A 19,702-nucleotide genomic window follows, 5' to 3' on the forward strand; every position below is an offset into this window, starting at 1 on the left:
TTCCATTGATTACTCTTTAAGCAGCTTCTTATGGGATTTACATATTTGAAAATTTCACAATATTTGGAATAAGTAATTTACGCAAAAAAAAAATCAACTATAGATTTGTTTTCTACTTAAAATTTATTCCGAGCAATTAATATATTAAAGTGCGTTGTATTTATTAGAACGCCGCATCTACTATATACAGAAACTATTTCTAACTCAAAATAAAACGCAGGCGCCTCTAGAGAAGAAAATGGTTTGTGTCTTTAATCCGCTCTCATTAAATAATTCTGATCGCTCTTTAATTTTAGTCAAGGAAGTCTATTTAGAGACTGAACTTGACTTAGAGATCGTCGGCAACCAAATTAGGTAACCAGGATAGACATTTCAACATATAACTACCAAAATAACACTCCGTGAGTTATTCTCCTTGCAAAGTTAGCATTAAGATATCGCTCCGCCGCCGATCATACGCCATGTAAAATATGTAGTGTTTACTTTACGCACGACATGGGCGTATAACAATATTAATGCTATTTAATATGTGTAGAACCGCAAGGTTTCAATGATTTTATGATATTAACTATTTAAATTTTGACGCAGAGAGCTGGACTATTTTATCTAATTGACCCGAACATTCGCACTTGTAGGGAGGAAAGCTCAATCGAGATTTGCCAATTTATTTCTCTCTTTTAATGAAGATGTCGGGAGCGTCTAATGACGGATTTTCGGAGCTGCAATGTACACGTTTTGTGTAGTAAGTATAGTGATCCAGGAGAGGTGCATGGGATTGACATCCCTCCTTTTTATCGGAAAATTTCATGCGTGATTAATTTGATCCCAGTAATTTAACTTCTGTTCATAAAATGCAAGCATTGTGTACATATTTGTTAATTACTACATGTACATGTACATAAATAAAATAAAATGGTAAACACACTTGTACATACATGTAGCAATGAAGTATTTAAAATAGAAAATAAACATAATTGTTAAATTATTATGATTTCAAAACCTAGGCATAAACAATGTCTCTGTTTCAACGGTAAGGATGAAAGGTCATGTGGCATATTCACCACATTCAACAGGTAATCTTGAACAATCAAAAAGGAGGAGTATCCTGTGAAATAAAGTAATGTTATTGGGATGCGAGTGGACACATGGGCCATGACATTACACATACACTTGTACATGTTCCTAAAATCCAAACTTCCTTACCGACCATAGACCATTTATCGCATACCCATTATCATACCTGTATCACATACTGTATATCACACCCCTAGACATATCTCATACTGTATTTCGCACCCCTAGACCTATATTGCATACCGTATATCACACCCCTAGACCTATATTGCATTCTATATCACACCCCTAGATCTATATTGCATTCTATATCACATCCCTAGATCTATATTGCCTTCTGTATATCACACCCCTAGACCTATATCGCATACTGTATATCACCCCTAAACCCATTTCAAGTACCCTGTATATCACACCCACAAACATATATGGCATACCATGTATCACACCCCTAGACATATATTGCAAATCATATATCATACCTTGTACAGAACACAATTGAAGTACATTTTGTATAGATAAAATATAAAAAAATGAACATGACATGCAAAAATCAACCCTCGACCTATATCACCCTGCGGGCCAGTGGCCCTTGAGTTGATATAGGAGTCTCCTGTTGATACTGCATGTGAGACAGATTTTGGCATGTACTATTCAGTGTGGAATTTAGAGAAATAATAATACAATATACATGTGTATTATATCCATGTAAGTCATAACTGATTATCAATATGGTTCTTTTTTAGTACATTTATTAGAATGCAGATCATAAAGTAAGAAACAGGATTTTCATGACACAAGAAAGACTCAGTTATGTTTGAAATTCTGTGTCCATGAAAGTGCATTGAAAATGTGTATATCAAGACTACCAAAAGTAGACCTTTTCTAAGATCTGATTTTCATGGACATTCTTACATGTACAATGTACAAGGTAAGTGTTGAAGGTATACATTATTTATTCATATACTTCGTATGTACACAGATATTTAAAATTTTCAAAACTGGTGATAGGTATACTGTTTTTATTGCTAGTGTAGAACAGTGTAGTCATATTTCTAAGCAAAATTTGCAGTTTATATTTGTATGTCTGTGAACAAGAAATTTACACTGAAAACTAACAAAATACATGTGCATGTACTCTAACTATGGTTATTGGCATATGTAGTACAGTAAGATTAAAGATTAAAGGTTTCATACATTAAATTATGATTTTTATAATATAGTAATACATGTATCTAATTTGTTTTCTACTTTACAATGTGACATTAATTGCTCATAGATAAATCAACATTCAGGGTTTGATCCAGAGATTTTGAAATGGGGCTCAAAACATTATTATAACTCAGCAAGTAGCTAAAATCATACATGGAAGGAGCCCTAAAGCAATATCCTTAGCAAGCTTTCCATTTTCTATATTTAGAAGGTTTTTGACTGGTAAATGAAATGACTATAATTTATTGTTTTGAACTCATCACTTCAAACAAATTTTTATGATCTATCTTATTATGAGGGGATGTTGTTTTAACAATGACAGATGAAAAGTAACCTGTTCTACTCTTACTTACATGTATGTTACCTGTTCTACTCTTACTTACATGTATGTTACCTGTTATTAATAGTTATTGAAGCAAAGATGTGCTCATGAAATACACTGTACATTTTTGTTATGTTATTTTAGATAAATTTGAATTATTTTAGAGAAAGAAATGTTTATTTTTTTAATTAATACAGCTGATAGAGATATTAAAAGAATAAAACCTAAGAACACTGAAATATAGTAGATATATACTATATTAACATTTTTTAATGTAGGACAAAAACTGTGAATAATGACAGAAATATTGTTTGCAAATTTTCAATCACTTTGGGAATGTTGACCAGGTGGTTTAAAAACCAGTAAAAACCTGGTACTGTTTTAACCACCCAACCTTTATTTTTGCCTGATTTGCACAAAATTATATGTACATGTAACAATATTTCCCCACAATAGGAGGTTTCATCATATCATATGGTTAAAATACATGTATATTTTCATGAATTTACATTGTAACATTTTGCTTATATCAGACACTTGTGATTTTTTTCCCTTGATTTCTTTTCAGTGGTTATCACTTATGAGTTTCACTAGATGAAGTGAGAATTCAGCAAAAGTAAAACAGACCATTTCTGTGCTGGGACACTATTTAAGCATGACACAAAGTTAATGATTCTCAAGTGCTGGTACATGTATGTGTAGCATGAACAATATGTTAGCTTGAAAATAATTTTTGGGATTCAGAAAAATATTTTATGGGGCTTGCACCTATTGTTTATCAAGTTGGCACACCTATCGATTCCAATAATTCAAGCAATCATTATTCATTATAATTAAACTATATCAATAATCCAGATACATATTCTATTTCTTATTTGGCACGATTTTCGTTTACAAGGAAGCTCTAACAATGACGTTATGTCACAATATATACTAAAACATCAAATAAAAAAAGTGGCTCAAAAGTGGCCTGTGGCACTGAACGTAGTATGAAAAAAGTGGCACAGAGATGGTTAAAGGAAAAAGTTCATTGACATTAGGGACTATATTTGTTCTGTAGTTATACATTGGTTACTTTTGTTAATTTATCACCCCCTTTGGCCTTTTCTATCTATTCGGAAAACAACATTTGCTACCACAATAAAAGAATGTTTTTGTTGAACTCCAACTAAATCAAATGTTACTCCAAAATTACTCCAGTAATTGTTCCTTGAAGTGTTTGAAGTAATTTGTTATATTTTAAATTTAATTGCACTTTGCCTTTTATGATGTATTGAAGTGATAAGTAGTAAGGTAGCCCACAGTCATAATTCTAAAACAGATAGAGTGGGTAAAGGCTCCCAGACCCAGCACTGGGAGTAGGCCAGAGCGTCTACACATCAGCAGTCGCTTGTAGGACATTCTCTGACCAAGTTCTTTGCAGTCGGGTATTCCGAAGGCTGGGCTCTGCCACCAACACCAGTTGATTCTACTTATCTACAAACATCGACCGTGAGAGACCTGTATTAGTATTCAAGGTCGTTAAAAAACCCAAATCGTCAAAGAGAAATTTGATTTGATGGCCTAAAACAAAAATTATGACACATCACTTTATTATAAGACTACGGCTACAAATGGTGCATCAAGTCAAGTGGTGTAGTACCTACAATGAATATAAAGCAAGGTGTAACAGGTGACAAAAAGTCTCAACTTTTTGTATTAATATTCTCTTACTTTGTTATTTTTGTGTTGGATTTTTTATAGTATGATAAATGTGTACCTTTAAGATTCCCTTTAAAGTAGTGTCTGATAAAGAGGGTAACTATCTGCTGTTATATATGTATCTAAAAGTTGATTACTTTGAATTCGCTGCTGCTGTGCATGTAAGGGTAATGTAGATCAGCCAGATATGATTAATTCTATGTACTGGCTCGCTGAATGTGAATAGGTACCAGTCTTGTATTGATATTCTTGAGCTCTTATTTTTATTAAACAACTGCATGTAATTTTGAACTTGAATTTTGGCCATATTTAAAGATATATCCAAATAGATAAAATGTTTGATTTTTATTTACAGATACAAAGACAGGAAATAAGAAGGATATCAAGTTGATGGGAAGAAGTACTGCAGCACAACGACATCACCAAACATGTGCGTTTGACTTCAAGGTTTGACGATTTTCCGATCTCCGAGGACTGGCTTAGGGTTTTTAAGTTAATCAAATTTGAACATTTCCTGAAACATGCTAAATGCATGAAAGTTTGATTGAATCAACTTTTCAATTTTTAATTTTTTTTTTGAAACATGCATCGTTAGCATTGGAGCCAATGGAGAAATAAATCTATACAATACTGAGACCAATAGGTCGGTAGAAGTAGAGTAGCAGAAAGTGGGAGTAAGTTGCAGATGCCCTGCTACAGACGTATGTCCCTTATGATTGACAATTTCTTACATTCCTTTCCGAATTTAAACTTTTTTTCTGATGCAATTCAGCACAAACTTTACTTTAAGATTCTGTATAAAGGTTTGAGATAGTTTTCATTACGTACCGTCCTTAGCGTTTACCGTACCAGCAAAGGATGGATATGATATGATGCAAAGTCTCATAAACAGAATTTTTGTGTGTTCATGAATATACGGCACTGACATTATCATTATGGTGTTCATATGTTAAAAAGAAATACATGAAAAAATATCAGACTTCACACTTTGGGTTACATATTTTGTAATTTTTGAAAACAAAAAAATAAAATGTAAATTAACAAAATTCGAGAAACATTTTAAAATCTTTGATTCCAGCTTAATCATCAAATCACATTGTAAATGTGTACCAACTTTCAGCTGATTATAAAACATAATAACGATTTCAAATAAAAAAAAATTGTAGTTGGGAATTTCAAAATTGTAGACATTTTCTTTTAAACAATCATGAAAGATGACAATGGATCTGTACTGATTTTGTTTTTTTTTTTAACATATCCCTTTTATTTGAACCTTATAAGGAGAGGTTCTCCATGTATAATAAGTAGTCACAGAGGATTTTGCATTTATATTGCCCAAACATAAACCTAGTATTATCAGTGCTATTATCCTCTGATATTTTTAGCAAGGTTGCTAATTAAAAGACTTCTCATAGACATAGCTATTGCAAGTGGTAGGTACAAACCAATGATAACACTTATTTTCCAACTTAGGAGTGGGGTAAAAACATCCAGAAACTATAGGGCTCTGCCATGTCCCTAGGAATAATGTGTTAAAATTTCAAGTTTTTTGTAAATAAATTAAAGTTAACAGATGCTATCAATGACATGGTGATACCATTACATGATCAAATTTTGTTTGCAGTCATATAAAAATTATTCAGATCATCAGTCTATATGCCATGCAACAGCATAATATATATAGGAGAAGTATCCTCAACATACAATGTCACATGCTGAACAGAAAACTAAACTAAATGCCACAGGGGTGTTAGCAAATCATAAAAAAGAAATAATTCCCTTTATTTAGAAATAAAGCAGAACAAAAGCTGTATAAATGCCTTTTGCTTTTATTAATGACTTATGCTAAGATTAATTTCAAATAAATCACAGCATATAGATCATAAAATCAATTACTGGTAACAACAAAAGAAATAAAAACTAGAAAACTGTTCCCTTTCAAAGCCTCATTCAACATTTTCAAACCCCTATTACTTTCTTTCAATATGGTATACAAGTACAAGTATATTGCTTAGGGTAAAATGTACAGAACAGCAATGAAAATATCTAAAACAATTCACATACATGTCTTAAGTTTTAAGGAATGTTATCAGTTTGATAACATGTAACATTAATGTTGTGCCTTAAAGCAGATTTAAGACAAAATGTCTTTACTAATAAAATTTTGAAAAATAAAAATAAAATAACACAGAAATGTTAGGAAAAAAAAATATCCTATACATATCAAGATAGTCATTATGCATTATCAATAACAAGAGCACATACACATCTTAAATGCATAAGTAAGTAAAAAAAAATCCAACATGAATGTAACTGATCTATTTCCCTAAAACTCTGCGCTTTGTGAGCAAAGCTCACTTGGTGATATCCTCTGCTTCCCTCCCCAGGCACCATATAGGATAAGTAATATCAGCATTCAGATGTAAAAACAGATAAGAGGATGCATGATGGCATGTAATAAAGAATCTCTGCTAGTTTCATCAAATTCCATTCTGTGGTTTTAAAGGAGTTGCAGATTAAATGAGGGTCCCAACCTTGGTCTACAAATGACAAAATCCATATTTTGCATCAGGAAACTAACAGTCATTCAGGTGGAAAAACAAAACAGGAGGTGCACCATGGCATCATGTTACAAAGACTGCCAGTTTCATCAAATTCCATTCAGCAGTTTCAGAGAAGTTGCGGTTTAGAATGTGACAGACCAACAGACTGCCGAATGGACACTATGATGACTATATACCTACTGCTGTTCAAGTGTGGGGGGGGGTAATAATAAATTGATAATAATAAAGTCTGTAGGAAGATTTGTACAAACCTTTTACCCTAAGCTAATATACACATATACAACTGCACACTGGAGTACAGTGTGCATAGTTCCTATATGTTGCATGGACAGAACAATATAAAGTTAAATGAAAGAAACAAACTGACAGGCTAGTGAAGACTGCCAGACAGGTAAAACAACAGATCACCTGACATAAATTGGTCATGAAACACCTAATCTTGATGATATGACAACAATAATCAAGAAATCAAGGTCAAAAGAAGTATTTTGAGCATAAACTGCATTAATTTACACATTACTATATAATTCATGTTATAAAGTTTTCAGTCTACAGATGGTAATTGTCAGCATGTTACTGAATAACTTAATGACTTATCAAATGTCAATGTCTTTTGCCATAGTAGTATTTTTCAGCTTGTCCAAGTAGTGATTCCTTGGGTAACTTCTGAACAATTCCACTTGGAGTGTTATCTGAAAATAAAAATGTTGGTACAGATATAATTTTTTGTAGCTTTGTAACTTAACAAAATATGTGATTGGTATTTCTGTATTTGACAACCACTGGGTTGATGCCACTGCTGGTAGACCTAAGGTCCCCAAGGGTATTCACCAACCCAGTAGTCAAGACATGTCTGACCCCAAAGTATACCAGATTTTATTATCATATTTATCAAAGTTTACAGTATAACAATTTTCAAAATAGTTGAAACACTGAGGCTTCATTCCTTGTCTTGCACATGGTAGAACCTCTCAGTGATGGATTTGGCTTCCTATTTTGATAATTTTGTTATTAAGTGTAAGTGTTTGTAAGAGTCAGGCAAAATGGGAAAATCAGAAACAGGCATTGTCAAAACCCCACTGATCTGACTATGTAATATCACTCAAGGATACTCTGTCTATTTGAAATGGCCATTATTTGATCTCAGCATCAATGGCTTTGTGTAGAAATTTTTCAATAGAATCTTAGGGAAATGAGATTTTTGACTGAGTTATCTGCCCTTGAAATGTTCATTTTCAGTGCATTTCAGCGAAATTGTCTCTCAATGGTTCAGCATGATATGGAAAATCTTGTCTGTTTTTCTTGATTCTTATGGTGCAAATAGTCAAATTACACCATCAAAATGATGGATTTTTTATACCATGTTTCACCCACTGTCTGATTCTTACAGGGACTGACACTTAAGTACATCTTGTATGAAATATTTTTTATTACAATAAATACGTAACCATCATAAATTCTGAGCAAGTCTATCTGCACAAGTCAAGCACGTGGAATCCCCTATCTAAAATATCTTCCAATGGGATGACCTTATAGTAGCCATCTACCCTTTATTCATCTATTTAATTTCCGCCTGCGCAAGAAGACACATGTGGTAAATTATATTGTGAATGATATTGAAATTTTGTAATATTAGGTGGTTACTCCAAATGTTTCTAGTCAATCAACTGACGTTTTAACTTTGGTGACTAACACTACTATTCCACAGACCCCAGTTGTAGGTTCTATGGATAGTAATAGAGTAATCCCTACTATAAGTATCTAGGCCAGTAGACACCACAGGTTCAGTTTCCTGTACCCCTGGTGTTTCTATGGGTCTAAATTTACCTGGTTCAAGGCCTCCAGTGTCTTACTGTGGTGTTACTTTGCCATCCTCGGCTAATAACCCCATGTCTTGGTCAAGACATCCCTGGCCTCAGACATACCCTTATCCAGGTTTTTCCAGGTTTCTGGCCTTGTGGTAACAACTTCGGACCTATTGGTCCTCAAAGTTTCACACTCTTAGTTTGTCAACCTCTGCTCCTTCTGTAGCAGTGCCTTCTAGTGGTGTTACTACACCTGCAACTGCACCTACCTCTTCTGTTAGGTGGCAGTCCAACCAGGTTACTCTCCCCCTCATTAGATGGGTTTAAGAGTGTTTTAGAGGTTAAAAACCACTAATTCCACTTTCCATAGGCTTCTATGCTAATTTCACAATATTCAATGGCTTCTCTGGACTTTACCTTAACTTTAACCTGCAGAGGACTATATAATCAGCATGATTCTACATATGTCAGCTCACAATCCTCAGAATGGCATGTGGGGTTAGCAGACTTGCAGTGCAGTACTGGTCACCGGAAGTGAAGTGTCTATAAATAGCATGGGAAATCCCAGTGTTTTCACAAGATAGGGGTATATTTAAAAATCATTATGGAGATTAGGCTTCACATCACAAGAAGCAAAATGCACCTATAAAATGTACAGAAATGTTTTTCCTTTCAGAAACTGTTTACATTTTTTAAATAAGATGAGAACTTTTTTCACAGCACTATGAGGAACAGGGGTAATTTCTGCGTAGGACTATTTTTGCGTACGTTCCAAATGCTCATTGGTTGAATTGGTGGTCTGTAACCTAAAGGGTCACTTTTTGTCTTAGAAAAAATAAATAACTATACAGGTATCTTCCTACACACATACTGAATGCATTTGCAAAGTTTCAGTGAAATGTGACAAGCACTTTTTTTAAATATTTGATTTTTAAATATAGGGTAACCAAGTTGTGCGAGCAAAAAAGTGACAATATTCTACAATACTTAAATGCATTAAATATTTGCAAAGAACTTTTTCTGACTTTTCAAATAAAAAATATCAATCACAACTTGTTTTTTAACAATATTAATGAAGAAATAGTTTTAAAAGTAATCATTTTCTGAGAAATTGGTCTATTTTTAAAAATTTATTTCTGACATGCCTCCCCCTTTTTCTTGATCACATGTCAAAAATCCTAAATCTTTAAATTTTCACAAAAGGTGATATATTTGGCTTTAAATTTGTAAATACAGTGTTTTCACATTAAAACATGACCAGTAAAGGGCACCTAAAGCAAAAAAAGTACTCAATAATGGATTTTCCATGTTGCCATAGGGGAATGCTGATATGGCCTTAACCGCAGTAATGAAAGTGAGTTTTTCCTCATTTCTAACCTAATTTTTGCTCAAATCTACACAAAACTTGATTTCAAGTGCTTATTACCACTATATTTAGGTAAATATAGCCCTCAAAGTTTAATATTTGATATTTTTACTAAATTTTCTACACTTTTTACAAGATAGGACATAAAAATCAGCCAAAAAGACCAATTTTCCATAATTTGGACCTATAACTTAAAAAAATGCATATTTTGAAGGATTTTTGTAGTGTATTCCTCTCATGGCAAAGTTAACAAGATCTTCAAGTAGTTTAAAGCTATTTCAAGAAACTTTTCATTTTGCCATGGCTTAAGCTTAAAGCTAAAAACCACTAATTCCACTTTCCATAGGCTTCTATGCTAATTTCACAATATTCAATGGCTTCTCTGGACTTTACCTTAACTTTAACCTGCAGAGGACTATATATCAGCATGATTCTACATATGTCAGCTCACAATCCTCAGAATGGCATGTGGGGTTAGCAGACTTGCAGTGCAGTACTGGTCACCGGAAGTGAAGTGTCTATAAATAGCATGGGAAATCCCAGTGTTTTCACAAGATAGGGGTATATTTAAAAATCATTATGGAGATTAGGCTTCACATCACAAGAAGCAAAATGCACCTATAAAATGTACAGAAATGTTTTTCCTTTCAGAAACTGTTTACATTTTTTAAATAAGATGAGAACTTTTTTCACAGCACTATGAGGAACAGGGGTAATTTCTGCGTAGGACTATTTTTGCGTACGTTCCAAATGCTCATTGGTTGAATTGGTGGTCTGTAACCTAGATGACTTTTGTCAATCCATATCTTCTGAGTTTGATGCTTTCTCCAATTGCCTCACAGCTTTGGAGAAAAATACCAACCAACCCACACCTAGCTTCTCTATGACCACTTCCTACAGTTCACAGCTCTAAAAGTGAACATGAGGATAGTGGTGATGAGGAACGCTTCTCAGTGGCCCAAGGTAGTCAGGAAGGTAATTTTTCCTCTGGTGAAGAAGGTGAAATTAGGGATCAGGTTCCTCAGTATGTTTCTGTTTGTAATGCTGCTCCTTCTGTTATTGATCGGTCTCCTACCAATTCCCACAAGGTTGCTGAAAGTGAGGATACTCCTACTCTCAGGGGCGTAGCTGCCTATATGCAAATACGCAGTAGGTACTTTTGGAAAAAGTAACAAAAATAAAAACACACATTTTAAAGATGAAATAAAGGTTATTTATCACATATGCGTACCATGAACGTAGCATAGGCTCTGAAAAACTGGCTCCAAAATCGTTAAAATTCAGGAGTTTCCCTCAGGGCTTTGCCTTGCCAGACTCACTGGGGGCCTTGAGTGACCCCCCCCCCCCAAGACCCCTCACTGTAATTTTGCGTACAACTAAAACAGGCCTAGCTACGCCCCTGACTCTGAAGGATCTTAAAGATTCAGTTTACTCTATTATGAGAGACTTCAATAAAGTGCCATTTCAGTCACCTCCCAAACCTAAGAGACTCGTTTCAACTTTTGTAGTTTCTTGTGGTATGTCTAATGACCTACCTAAGTCTCATACTAGTTTCCCAGAATCCAATCACATGTCCACTTCTCTTCAAATTATTAATGAAGGTATCATAGCCAATGAGTCTCATTTTTCCAAGGTAAGTGGTTTTAGTATAACTTCCTTTAATGATCATTTCCGATCTAGGGATTATGATATTTTCAATTCTACTTTGGGTAAGTTGGTTCCTTCTTGTGATAAAGCTTCTTCTTTAATTAATTCCAAGCCTGTGGATGGACTGCGTCTTTCTCAGTCTGTCTGGTCTAAAACTGAGAATCTTCTTAGAAATGCTTCTCGTGTACTAGGTACAACATAACATTATTTGTCTGCTGTAGCCCCCTAACTGAAAGATACTGCTCTTCCTCCTGAAGTAAAACCATTTTTACTTCAGGTTGATAAAGCTCTAGGCTCTTCTCAGCTCTTACATATGGGAAGTTTGGCAAATTTTACCTTATCCAAAAGATCTGAGATTCTGGATAAAGCTATAGTTTCAGACAGCCTGAAAGATTCTTTGTTGAAATCTACATTGGACGACAAACTTTTTGGTCGTCCTCTTGACGAGATTCAAAAACAGCTTAGTCATACTCTTGCACCAATAAAGATGAACGTTTCTCTCTCGGGAAAATAATTGTAAGAGGTGGTTCTTCTACTGGTGGTTCTTCCTTTCCTTCCACAGAAAAGAGAAGGAAGGTTTTCATTGAGGGCAGTATGAAAGGTAGTTCTAAGAAAACGGTTACAGGTAATTTTAAAGGCGGTAAGAGGTCTAATCCTTCCACCTCGGAAGTTGCCCTCCCGAACGTACTGACAAAACTCAATCATCCAGAGGTTTTTACAAAACTCCTCTTTCTCAAATCCCAGTAGGGGGAGGTTAACTCATTTTCTGTCAAAATGGGAAGATATTACCTCAGATTGTTGGGTATTGTCAGTAATTCGGGGGGAAGGGATTAACTCTAAAATTCAAGGAACTACCACCTCTTTCCCCAGTTCCTATTCCACTGTCCAACACGACTCATCTGCAAAAAATATCTCTTCTGTCAGCAGAGATAGATCGTCTTTTAACAAAGAGTTCCTGTATCATCAATAGATCCAGGTTTCTATTCTCCTTTATCTGGTTGTTCCCCATTTCAAGATGGAAACCAATCGTTCTATCAGAGCTTCGATACTTCCAGGTATGTGGACCACTTCCCTGGATTTGACAGATGCTTATTTCCATATTCCAATATGTCCTCCTACCCGAAAATTTCTTCATTTTGTCTGGAACAACAAGGTTTAACAATTCAGAGCATTACCGTTCGGCCTATCTATTGCACCTCTAGTTTTCACCAAGGTTATGCAGACTGCCATAGCTCATCTTCACTCTCAGGCCATTCAGATTCATTCTTATCTAGACGATTCCCTGTGGAAAGACCTTTTTCAGGACAAGCTTCCAGTAAACACAGATCTAATCATCAAACTGTTTCTTTCCCTGGGGTTCATAATTTCTTGGAATAAGTCAAATCTGATTCCTTCTCAGGACTTTACTTTTCTGGGAGAACATTACCTGACTCATCTAGGACTAGTTCTACCTCCTCAGGAAAAATTTCAGAACCTCAGCTTGAAAATTCATCAGTTTCTTTCTCAGGAAACAGTTTCTGCTCGACAATTTTCTCAGCTACTAGGTCTCTTGAACTCTTTAGCAGATGTTGTTCCTCTTTGTCAACTACACATTCAACCTCTCCAATTTATCTACTTCAACATTGGCTCCCATCTTCTCAGAATTGGGAATATCAAATTCCAATTATTCCTCAGGAATTGTCTCCCCACCTTTTATGGTGGACTGTTCAGGAGAATGTTTTGAAAAGCCTGCTTCTGTCCTTTCCAGTTCCCAATCAGACTCTCTTCACAAATGCCTCCAACCTTGGTTGGGGTGCATATCTGGAAGGTTGTTCAGTATCAGGGATCTGGAGCCCAGACTTACTGAAAGAACACATCAATTTTTTAGAGATGAAAGCGGTTCTTCTGGCAATCTCTCATTTTCAAACGACAAACGTGATGACTTTTCATTCAGATTTGTCAACTGTCCTTTCATCTGTGGCAACATCCCTTCAGCTCTTGCATATGGAGTGTTCATATCACAACTCATACGTCACACCAGAGCTTGCCGAAACTAGGCAGACTTTTTAAATCGCGCTAGAACTCTAACAAATAGGCTTCTGGAACAGGGTTATGTTGCTACAAGATTGAAGTCATCACTATAGAAGTTTTATGGTTGTCATCATGAACTCGTGGATTGTTATGGTGTATCCATCAGCACCATGAAAACTGATTTATTCAACGGGTCATAGTTTTCCTTTCCTCGTTTGTCTACCCAAGACTTGACTTTTTATGAGCAACTCTGCGGGTGTTCCTAGAAAAGCAGAGGACACTTACCCCACCGGTGCACCTGGTCCATGCTCCCAGTTTTTAGTGGAGTCCGAGTTGCTCATTTACTTTTGTTACTTGGTATGTATGATTTTAGTTACTTATGTTCTTTGTTGTGTATGTCTGTTTTCCATGTCTGGTCTTTGTCCCTGGATTACATTCTTTTGATTACCGCTATAACCTTGGTTCCCTTGATTACTCTTTCAGCATATTCTGCAAAACAAGTCTCCTGTTCCTGCATCCGATAATACGACGGTTGTTGCTTACTCAAAAATCCAAGGGGGAACTAATTGTTTCAAGCTATTTCTTCTTGCAAATGAAATTCTCTTTTTTTGCAATCAACTTCAGCTTCAGCTAGTAGTTCGTCATGTTCCAGGGAAACTCAATGACTTAGCAGACTCTCTATCAAGAACTCTAGCCCCAGTGAATACAGAATGGGAACTTCTCCAGTCAGTATTTCAAGTAATAACTCTTTATTGGGGTCTCCTCATGTAGACCTGTTTGCAACAAGTCTCAACTTCAAACTTAAGTGTTCATGTCTCCTGTCCCGGACCCAGAAGCATATGCTGTAGACGGCATGAGTTTTTCTTGGGAAGGAATTTTCGGATATGCATTCCCTCCATTCAGATTTCTGTCAGCAGTTCTTCAGAAGATTGCTTCTGAGCAATGTCAGATCATTCTTATTGCTCCAGTTTGGCCCAAGAAGCTTGGTATCCTGATCTTCTTCAACTGTCTTGTGCTCGTCCACTCTTACTACCAGTAAGACACAATCTTCTTTCCCAGTTCAAGGGCAAGATTCTTCATCCCAATCCAGAGAATCTACATATTCTCGCGTGGCTTCTCTAGGGACAGTTTCAAGGAGAGAGGCTTTTCTGAACGAGCAGTCAAGAGACTCAACCAACATCGTATACAATGCTAAGTGGACAATCTTCAGTAGTTGGTGTAGTGAGAAGGAAATTGATCCACTCAAAATTACTGTTCAGCAGTTAGCGGAATTTCTTATTTACCTTTTTGAAGATAAGAAATTGTCTCCTTCCACAATTAAAGGTTATTGTTCTGCTATTTCCAGAACTATCCACTTGTCTGGTGGTCCTGATTTGGTAGTAATGAGTATATTTCTCTTTTAGTTAAGAATTTTACTCTTGAACATCCTAGACAGAAGGTTTTAATTCCTTCCTGGAATTTAAGTTTGGTTTTATCATCTTAAAAAACCTTTCCTTTTGAACCAGCTGAAGAAGTAGATATCAAATTTTTGTCATATAAATGTTGTTTTCTACTGGCATTAGCTTCAGGTAGGAGAAGAAGTGAAATACATGCTCTGTCTATTTCTGATTCATGTCTACGGTTCAATAGAGATAAATCTTCAGTCACTCTTTTAACTGATCCAGTTTTTTTAGCCAAAAATCAGATTCCTAGTAGAGGTTCAGAACCAATAGTTATACCTTCATTGCCTATTGATACTACTTGTCAACTACTTTGTTCTGTCAGAATTTTACTCATTTATTTACAAAGAACCCGTAGTATTAGAGCTAAGACTAATACTAGGCTATTTATTCCTATTAAGAAAATGTTTTATCAGCAAAAACGTTATCTACCTGGACTTGTAACACCATTCAGTTAGCTTACAATTCTCCTAGTCAAGAATCTCTGTCTAGTCTGAACATTAAAGCCCACGATGTTAGAGCTATTTCTACATCTTGGGCACTGTTTAATAATACTTCTTTAGAGGGAGTTTTATCAGCAGGTTTCTGGAGAACTGAAAATTCCTTCATTTCTCATTACCTAAGATCATTATCTTCCCAAGCTGAGGGCTTATTTTCATTGGGACCTATGATAACGGCACAAAAAGTTGTTTTACCTCCTGCATCTTCTGGTTCAGGGGATGCAGCTTTATGTTAGATTCTGTGTTTTTTTATTAATTCTAAAATTTACTCAGAATTTATGATGGTAACGTATTTATTGTTATAAAATTTAACATTTTTAAAGTAAAATGGGATTTTATTAAAAAGTACTTACCATCTTAAATTAAAGGTCCGTCCCAGCCTCCCCTTCATCGCCTGTTATTTTTTGTATAGCTCCTTGCTTACTTTTGAAAATTAGATGGATGAATAAAGGGTAGATGGCTACTAAAAGGTCATCCCATTGGATGATATTTTTAGATAGGGGATTCCGCCTGCTTGACTTGCGAAGATGGACTTGCTCAGAATTTATGATGGTAAGTATTTATTGTAATAAAATCCCATTTTACTTTATGAATGTTAAATTTTGGGAGTGTGATCTTCCTGTATATTTGATACTTATGTTGCTAACGAGAAGATACTCCTTAAAACGTGTACAGCATATCCAAATTTTCCATATATGTAATTTCAATTTTTGTTTTCATAAATTTATGAATTATTGGATGTTTTCACTATTTTGCATTTCACCTTAACTTTGGAAATTAAATTTTAATGTTGGATCACTTGCAAAAGTCACAAAAGAAAAAAAAATCTCCATTAATTTGTTAAATTTAAGTCGAAATACAAATTGTTTTGGAAGTGTATTATAATTAGTATGATGGTTTACTACTAATGCTTTTCCAGTTCTTGCATGAATAACATGAAAATGAGGTGCAAATGCTGCTAATTTGGCAATAAAAAAAGTTTAAATTCATGACATATTTCCATGCAGTGGCTACATGTGTCAACATATTTTTCATAGTATATTTTAACTATGACTACTCTTGACCAAATATTTTGTTGGTCAAAGGATCTAGCAAATCTTTCTGGGTAAAAAAATCTACCTGCAAACCTCCACTTTTCATTAGAAATCATTGAAAATTGCACATAATTGATAATTTATTGTCATTTTGATTTTGAATATGAGTGGTATTTGACGGGCAAATGTCAAAGCAGGTCAAAAATCTTATTTGTATGAGTTATGAATTTAAATTTTTTCACATAAATATATAATCTAATTTATCATTATTGTTTGAACTTTTAATGCTGACACAGTGCATGTGTTATAGGAAGTCCTGCATATTTCTATTGGTCAAGAAATAATAACAGCAGTACATTATCAACAAAATCAAATGTTATTCCAGTAGAAGTAGCTCCATCCCTCATAGGCCAAGCCTAATATTATATTATGGTGTGTCTTTAGTGAGGGGTAGCAAATTGAAATGAAGCATAAAACAACAAAAAATTACCTATGTAAGAGTTGTTTCTCCTTGACTGATCACGATTCCACTGTCTTTGAGGTCTCTGTAATGAAAAAGAACAAAGGTAATATGGATAGACATCCTACAAAACAATGCAAAAAACATAATTCTCAGAAAATTGCACATTAAATGCTCTTCCAATCAAATATTCCTTGTGGTGCAGCTTGATGCAACTGCAAACAACCAGAGTAGTTAGAGCAAGTGTGGATTGAGATAATTTGTTTTACAGCATAATTCAAGAAACTCAGACATAGGATAAGATTTTGACCAGAATGGGAGAAGAGTTTCACACTCTCAAAAATCTATCCCAGCCTTCCTTTTGTGGAATAGCACCTTTAGCTTCAATTTCAAAACGTACCATACACTTTTACTAAAATTAAGACATCAAGAAAATGCTTGTTTCCTGCCCCTTTTTGGGTCCCTATTTTTAACTCAATGTTCTTCAACTTCTAAACAGGGCCCAAAATTAAATAAAAAGCTCTGTTATTGAATCATTATATGACCACAGCTAACTATGTTCACTATGTTCACAAGTGTGGATACAATGTTAGTTTTTGACACACTAAACATAGGGGCTTGCAGTTCATTACGGACACTACAACTTATTCAGACACAATATTGCACAATATTTTGAAATTCATTACCAGTATCAGTATTAAGGTCTGCTTCAGGGTGCATTCATAATCACTTAGTACCTCATTATCTCAAAAACTGGTAACAATAAGCTTAATTAGGTAAGCATACTTTGCAAAGCTTGTATATTTTTTCATATGAAATCTAATTAAAAAAAAAAATTAACTGCACAAAAAATAAAAAGGCCCCTTTGGCCCCTTAAAATTCAAAAATTGTAAGAAATATCTGAAATCTAAGTAATAATGCAGGAATTTTCATGAGGAATCTAATAATTCCTTTTTTCTCCAAAATTGCACCAAAAATAAAAAAGATTTTTAAGGCATGACCCATTTGGCCCCTTACAATTCGAAAACTATAAGATATCTGAAATCTACTTGAAGAATGCAGACAAGGATTTTCATGAGGAATCTATAAAATTTTCAAAATCTGACCAGAAAAAAACAAGCTATTGTCAAGAAATTAAAGAAAAAATATTTGTTTCTGGTCCCTTCTTTCTTGGCTCAAATCACAACCCCAAAAATCAATCCCAGCCTTCCTTTCATGAAATGGCATGTTGAAATACAATTTCAAATTTTTTTTTGAGGTTTGGAACCTTGTTATAAAAATCAACCAACTAATAATCCAGTTATTGCAGGAAATTAAGGGTCCATGGACAACGACGACAGCGCCATACCACTATATATATATATAAAAAAAAAAAAATTCATTCAACATATAAATAAAATGCTTTCTTTTGTGGTATGAAACCTAGGTATCATGAACCTCCAAGTTGTATTTAAGTTATGGCATGAAAACAAAGTCTCTAAAGATGACAACAGCATGGACAACATGGACACTGACAGTGCCAAAATATTAGAGGTCATATAACATGCCCTGGCAACAAGCATAGAGAATGACAGACTGATAGACAAAACCTATATGTACAGTCGCCTTTGGCTTTGTCAGAAGGAAACTCAAATTGATGAGTATAAAGATTTCCAGCAAATTATTACAAAACTTTTATTCATAATTGTAAAACAATAAAACTATTTTATTAGGATACCTGTACAGTTGACTGAATCAAAACCAAACTTTCCCTTCCTTATCAGTACCAAAACACTTGCTAAAACATTTTCATGGCTTTTTGTGAAGAATTATTTCAGTCATTGAAAATTAGTAGATTCTATTATTAAACATTTTTTTTTATGAAAGACAATATGCAGAACTAAACGGGAGTATGTGGATCACAAGATTACTGATTGTACATACTTATAATTACAAAATTAATTATCAATACTGGTATTTTTACAAGGAAAAAATTTCAATAACCCATCATGTAAAATGACACTAATTGTTTCCAATCTCTGGTTTCATCTTAAACAATTTTTGCAATCTGAAATACCAGTACTTCAATGTTATCATGAGTTTACATTACAAATATTTTCTCCCATACCATAAATTCTGAAATTAATATATGTATTATAAAAAATCTATTATTGCAGTTCTGTGAGAAATCTGCTGGATTTCACATTTGTTAAGAACTTGTCCATACCAGCACTTAACATCCTCCTATTGATGTAATATGTGTGTTAATTCATTACTGGTATGTCATATTTTCTTTAAGATTAAAAAAAAAATTAAATTGTATTATTTCATTGGCACAGATTATATTTGTGCTTTAGCATGGCAACAGAAACCAATTATAAAAAGCAAAAATTATTCTTTAAGAAAGACAAAGTGTAATACAAATTTATAGGCTACATGAATTTTATGCAATCTATAAATAAGCTTTTATATATATGTAATAACAAAAGAGCAGAGATATAAACTACATTCATCTTAATAATGACTAACTAACATGCTAATATTAAATAACTAAATATGAAAGACTTTAAAATGTTAAATGCATCTTTC

The 19,702-nt window shown here is 34.3% G+C and overlaps 1 protein-coding gene and 1 long non-coding RNA gene across 3 annotated transcripts in view; one reads left to right on the forward strand and one right to left on the reverse strand.

Annotated features, from left to right (window-relative positions):
- Positions 1-450: 450 nt before the first annotated feature.
- LOC148628397 (uncharacterized) lies at positions 451-5,540 on the forward strand. The gene is made up of 4 exons (XR_015923353.1): positions 451-742; positions 1,821-2,005; positions 3,177-3,300; positions 4,665-5,540. It is a non-coding gene; the product is annotated as an uncharacterized LOC148628397 (long non-coding RNA).
- Positions 5,541-6,122: 582 nt separating this feature from the next.
- The window catches only part of LOC148628398 (terminal uridylyltransferase 4-like), a 56,083-nt gene continuing 42,503 nt past the window's right edge, over positions 6,123-19,702 (reverse strand). For both annotated transcript variants that reach the window (XM_088586770.1, XM_088586761.1), the window contains exons 26-27: positions 17,165-17,219; positions 6,123-7,565 (exon numbers count right to left, since the gene is read on the reverse strand). In XM_088586770.1, coding sequence (XP_088442896.1) covers positions 7,477-7,565; positions 17,165-17,219 — 144 coding nt within the window. In that variant the 3' untranslated portion in view covers positions 6,123-7,476. The remainder of the gene's footprint in view (positions 7,566-17,164; positions 17,220-19,702) is intronic.

This window comes from Perna viridis, chromosome 1 (genome assembly GCF_037379345.1).
Source record: "Perna viridis isolate PV_CMFRI_1.1 ecotype Kerala chromosome 1, ASM3737934v1, whole genome shotgun sequence".
NCBI lineage: Eukaryota > Metazoa > Mollusca > Bivalvia > Mytilida > Mytilidae > Perna > Perna viridis.